At 49.3% G+C, this 6,129-nt stretch overlaps 1 protein-coding gene across 1 annotated transcript in view; it reads right to left on the bottom strand.

Moving 5' to 3' along the window:
• BCAS4 (breast carcinoma amplified sequence 4) overlaps nucleotides 1–6,129 on the bottom strand; it is a 56,843-nt gene that overhangs the window by 9,388 nt on the left and 41,326 nt on the right. The window contains exon 3 of the mRNA XM_011951372.1: nucleotides 1,841–1,942. Coding sequence (XP_011806762.1) covers nucleotides 1,841–1,942 — 102 coding nt within the window. The remainder of the gene's footprint in view (nucleotides 1–1,840; nucleotides 1,943–6,129) is intronic.

The raw sequence follows: 6,129 nt of genomic DNA on the forward strand, positions 1-6,129 counted from the left end.
AAGCCAGGGTGGGCTCAGAGAGGCTCCTGGGTGTTGTTTTAAGCCACTAAGTTCATGGTAATTTCTCCCAGCAGCGATAGGAGGCCAATGTGGTAATACCCTGCTGAGGGTCTCTCCTGGCCCTCAGTCAACATCAATGGACTGAACGCTCAGAAAGGAACGGTCCTGACAGCTGGGCCGGCCCAGGCCAGGCGAGAACCAAGCTGCAAGTCTTCACATTTTCTTTCCTCTTTCAAACGTGTGGAATAAAATTCAAATGAATCAGCTATTCCAAGGGCAAAGTTTTAATTATATTCCTGCTTCATTCTCTGCTGACAAGAATGTTAATTCTCTGCTAACTTGGTGCTGACAGCCACGCCTGCTCCCTCCCTCTGCAGCTTGGGAGGGGCTCACATTCCCTCTGGCCAGGTGACTATGACACAACCGCAAGGTCCTCTCAGCCTCCCAGTCCTCTGCTGTGTACGGAGCCAGGGTCCCAAGCCTAGAGGCCCAGGTGGATGAAGAGCGTCTGCACCGGCACATATGGGCTGGAGTCCTGGCTTGATGTAACTAGTAGTGTGACCCCAGAGAAGTGGCTGACCTTGCAAAGCTTATGCTCCTCTTCCAGGAGACGGGGACAGTGAGGGGACTGACTCTGCAGTGCAGCAAGGAGGAAATGAGATGCCATGCATCTTAGCCAGGCGAGTAAAAGATGCGTGAGCTACGTCAGTGGTAAGGCAAGAGGGCATGGTGAGGACTGTGGAAAACTGGAGAGCCCATGCCCTTCTGAGGAGCAGCAGCCACCAGCTCCATCCATTTTTTTTTTTTTCAGACAGTCTTGCTCCACTGCCCAGGCTGGAGTGCAGTGGTGCGATCTTGGCTCACTGCAACCTCTGCCTCCCAGGTTCAAGTGATTCTTGTGCCTCAGCCTCCTCAGTGTGTGCCACCACACGCAGTTGATTTTCGTATTTTTAGTAGAGACAGGGTTTCACCAGGTTGGCCAGGGCCAGGGTGGTTTCGAACTCTTGGCCTCGATTGATTCACCCGCCTCAGCCTCCCAAAGTGCTAGGATTACAGGTGTGAGCCACCACGCCCAGCCTCCATCCATTCTTGCAAGAACACTGCAAGAATACAACCCAGGGCCTGGAAATGTTCTCGCTCTCAATTTGGGTCATCATCACAGGATGTCGATATATGTAAAAATTCACTAAATTACATCCTTAGGCGTGTATACATTATATATTTATTTATGCCTTGAAACATAAACAGATTAAAGTATTTAAGGAAATGTGGGCCCAGGGTTATCAAAGTTTCTGAATTTTCAAAAGCTTAAAATGCAGATTTTTATATAAAGTACCCTGATTTTAAATGTTGGAAACAAATTCTTTTTTTTCTTTTTGAGACAGGATCTTGCTCTATCGCCCAGGCTGGAGTACAGTGGCACAATCAAGGTTCACGGTAGCCATGACCTCCTGGGCTCAAGCCATCCTCCTACCTCAGCCTCCCAAGTAGCTGGGACTAGAGGCATGCACCCACCACACCTGACTAGGTGTGTATTTTTGGTGGAGATGGGGTTTCGCCATGTTGCTGGTCTTAAACTCCTGGGCTCAAGCGATTCTTCCACACTGGCTTCCCAAAATGCTGGGATTACAGGCATGAGCCACTGCACCTGGCCTGGAAACAAATTCTTACTTGTGGTTTTTTCAAAATATCACTTGAGTGCAGACCCCCCAAATGCCACCACCAACCCCCTGCATTGGGCATAATGCCTGCGTGTTCAAGGCCAGATCGGCGTCTTCCAGGAACAGGGAAAAGGCAGATCAGGTTCACAGCCTCAGAACCTTCGTTTGCCTAGACGCACCTCTAGCCGGTCCACTTTGGCGTAGATGCCACGCATTTCTGTCAGTTTGGCCTTAAGGACTGGGATATTTTCCTCCAGGATCTGTGAAGTATCACTCCTGATCTGCAAGGAACAAAACAGCTCATCAGGCCTTCTGACCCGTCACTGTGTCCTCCTGCCTGCCTCAGAGGTCGGCCAGGGTCTACGCAGACCCCACCGATGGCTGAGGTGCCAGGTGACATCCTGCGCAAGACAGGCCCAAGAACAACCCAGAGCCCCAGGGGACGACCAACCTCATGGCCTCTGCAGACCCAGACCTACCCAGGTATTATTTACTGAACCACAAATTAATCACTTCCCCACCAACCACCCAGCAACACCAGTCCCAAACTATCTTCATTTTCTAAACCACTGAACTGGAGCAAACGGAAAGAATCCGAATCTCTTCTCTAAACCAAAGTCAAAGTCAGTCCAGTCTTCATTGCACTGGAATATTAACAAGTTGATCATTACAATTAATATTCATTAATAATGTTAATGAAAACCACAACTCTCAGGTATCAGATGCTTCCGACACGCAGGCTTGTCCTAAGTACTTCCTTGCACCATCTCCTTGAGTTATCATTTTCTTCTGCTTGCAAGGGTTCCAAAAGTGAACTGTATGAAGCCACATATCTTTCCCTTGATCACTGAAATCAGACGCCGATGGTTCCCTTTTCCTTCAGAACCCAAGGACCAAGCCTAACTCTTCTGTGTGTGAGAGAGAGAATGAGAGATTCCATTTTCATGTTATCACATCCTCGCTGTGCAAAAAAGGCCATATATTCATGGCTCTCAAATTCTGGGGAGCGGCTGGCCGTGGTGGCTCATGCCTGTAATCCCAGAACTTTGGGAGGCTGAGGTAGGTGGATCACCTGAGGTCAGGAGTTCAAGACCAGCCTGGCCAACATGGTGAAACCCTGTCTCTACTAAAAATACAAAAATCAGCCAGGCATAGAGCACACACGTCTAATCTCAGCTACTCGGGAGGCTGAGGCGGGAGAATTGCTTGAACCCGGGAGGCGGAGGTTGCCGTGAGCCAAGATGGAGCCGTTGCACGCCAGCCTGGGTGACGGAGCGAAACTCCATCTCAAAAAAGAAAAAAAAAATTCTGGGGAGCAACTGAATCTCCTTGGGAAAGCCTTTCAAACACTGATTCTGATTCCCAGCCTCTCCTAGTTTGAGAATCTGCATTTTCAGCCAACACTCTGAGGCAACGTTGGAACAGGAATCTGGGGACCACTGTTACAGAAACACCAGTGGGCACAGCAGGAGCTGGACTAAGGATTCAGGCTAGTGTTTAAATTTAGCCCTACCCACCATGAGCTCTGTGACCTTGGGCAACTCACTGCACCTCTCTGAGCCCTCCTTTGCTCACTGGGACAGTGGTGAGATGATGATGGTCCTTTCGCTGGGATGCTGAGGATGAGCAGTTTAGCACAGTGCTGGCGTGGAGTGTGGAGACGGCTTCTGACGTACTCCCTGGGGTCTCACCCTCCTGGTATCCTCACCCTCAGGTAATCTCCTCCTCTAGATTTTGGGCTAGGCCTAGTGGCTTTAGTTTGTTTGTTTGGTTTTTGAGACGGAGTCTGGCTCTGTTGCCCAGGCTGGAGTGAAGTGGTGCAATCTCAGCTCACTGCAACCTCCGCCTCCCAGGCTCAAGCGATTCTCCTGCCTCAGCCTCCTGAGTAGCTGGGACCACAGGTGCGCACCACCATGCCCGGGTAGTTTTTGTATTTTAGTAGAGACGGGGTTTCACCACGTTGGCCAGGTTGGTCTTGAACTTCTGACCTCAAGTGATCCACCTGCCTCGGCCTCCCAAAGAGCTGGGATTATAGGGGTGAGTCACCACTCCTGGCCCTAAATTTTTATTAAAAAAAATTTTTTTTGAAAACTGTAACTGTTTTTCCTCCTCTTTCTGCCTAAGTACATCAGACTTCTCATGGTTATCATGAAAATCTGCTCCCACCACTGTTCAGAATGACATTTCCCCCTTGCCCTGGGTTTCCTGAGACCTTCGCCCCACTGCTCTGGATGTGTAAAACCAAACTCCTCCATGCCTCTCCCCACGCCTAGCCCTCCACTGGTCACAGCACCGCCATCTCTCTGGGCACCTAGCTCTAGGTGTCCAGCGTCCTCAGGGATACTCGCTTTTCATGCCCTGATCCCACAAGGTCAAAGATCAGCCCTGAGAGGGTGGCATGTGGTATCAGGCTGCCCGGCCTAAGCCCCTGCCCCACTGTTCTCCACTATGACACGAGGCTGGTCCCCTATCCTCCCTGGGCCTCGGTTTCCTTATCTCATATTTTGAAGAAAAAAAAAAAAATTTGCAGGCTGGACACAGTGGCTTACACCTGTAATCCCAGCAGTTTGGGAGGCCAAGGTGGGCAGATCACCTGAGGTGAGGAGTTCAAGACTAGCCATAGCCAAAATGGAGAAACCCAGTCTGTAATAAAAATACAAAAGTTAGCCGGGTGTGATGGCGTGTGCCCGTAGTCCCAGCTACTCAGGAGGCTGAGGCAGGAGAATTGCTTGAACCCGGGAAATGGAGGTTGCAGTGAGCCAAGGTGGCGCCACTGCACTCCAGCCTGGGCGATAGTGCAAGACCTTGTCTCTAAAACAAACAAAAATTCAAGTGGGACTCCCATGAGAAATGGCTGATTCTAGGACTGAGCTGAGCCTGGAGCATCTTGTAGCCCAGAAAGCAAGAAAGTGTTCCACAAAATAAAGGATGAGATGAAGCTGACCCAAGAGACACAGAAGCCAACCTGCCGAATGAAATGGCCAAAGCTGGGACAAGCTGAGCAACAAAAAATTAACATTGCATTAGATCATAGCTCAAAGTACAAAGTAAATGTGCACAAGCCTATTGTGGGAAATGGCAAATTCCACTGGAGAAAGCCACGGGCACCACCTTATGCAGGTTCACATCCATGATGCCACGTGGGCATCGGGTACCCTCTGATGGGATGTGATAAGACTCCTCCTCCTCTGTGGTGATCGTTCCACAAATTCCTATCTCCAGTCTAACCACATGAAAAACGTCACAAAAATCGAGGGACCTTCTGTGAAACACCTGACCAGCATGCCTCGAAACTGCACAAGTGATGAAAAGCAAGGTAAGACTGAAACTGTCACAGGCCGGCAAAGACTAACGAGATGTGACAATGTCGTGCCATGTGGCACCTTAGACTGGATCCTGGAATAGAAAGACGACGCTCATGGGAAACTGGTGACATCAAAACAAACTGTGGAGTTCAGTGAATAGCAACATACCAATGCTGGTTTCTTTGTTTTTTTTTTGGAGGGGGTGTTTTGTTTTGTTTTGTTTTGTTTTAATAGGGTCTTGCTTTGTCACCCAGGCTGGAGTGCAGTGGCATGATCATGGCTTGTTGCAGCCTCGACCTCCTGGGCTCAAACAATTCTCCAGCCTCAGCCTCTTGAATAGCTGGGACTATAGCTGTTCACCACCATGCCCAGCTAATTTTTTATCTTTTGTAGAGCCAGGGTTTCACTGTGTTGTTCAGGCTGGTCTTGAACACCTGGCCTCAAGCTATCCTCCTGCCTCAATCCAAAGTGCTGGGTTTACAGGCGTCAGCCATTGTGCCTGGCCCCTTAGTATTGACAAATGTACCATGGTGATGTGAGATGTTAACAGTGGGGGCCAGGAACACAAGACCAGCCTGGACAACATAGCGAGGCACTATCTCCATTAAAAAATTACAAATGTATTTTAGGCCGGGCGTGGTGGCTCAAGCCTATAATCCCAGCACTTTGGGAGGCCGAGACGGGCGGATCACGAGGTCTGGAGATCGAGACCATCCTGGCTAACACAGTGAATCCCCGTCTCTACTAAAAAAATACAAAAAACTAGCCGGGCGAGGTGACGGGCGCCTGTAGTCCCAGCTACTTGGGAGGCTGAGGCAGGAGAATGGCATAAACCCGGGAGGCGGAGCTTGCAGTGAGCTGAGAGATCTGGCCACCGCACTCCAGCCTGGGTGACAGAGCGAGACTCCGTCTCAAAAAAAAGAAAAAACAAAAAAAACAAAAAAAAAATTAACTTCAGCTTAATTCAAAATGATAGAAAACCATAAATAATAATAAATTTAACAAGATACACATGTAGTTGTCTAATAGAAACCAAGTCTGGAAGTGAGCAGAGGGGAGACTGCCCTGGTACCTGGCAGTTTTGCAAACACTAGGAAGCCAGTCTCCATGTTCTCACTCCACCAATTGCAACAAGAGTACCCACCTCATGGTCTTTTTTTTTT

The sequence above is a fragment of the Colobus angolensis genome, unplaced genomic scaffold, assembly GCF_000951035.1.
Source record: "Colobus angolensis palliatus isolate OR3802 unplaced genomic scaffold, Cang.pa_1.0 Scaffold319, whole genome shotgun sequence".
Taxonomy (NCBI): domain Eukaryota; kingdom Metazoa; phylum Chordata; class Mammalia; order Primates; family Cercopithecidae; genus Colobus; species Colobus angolensis.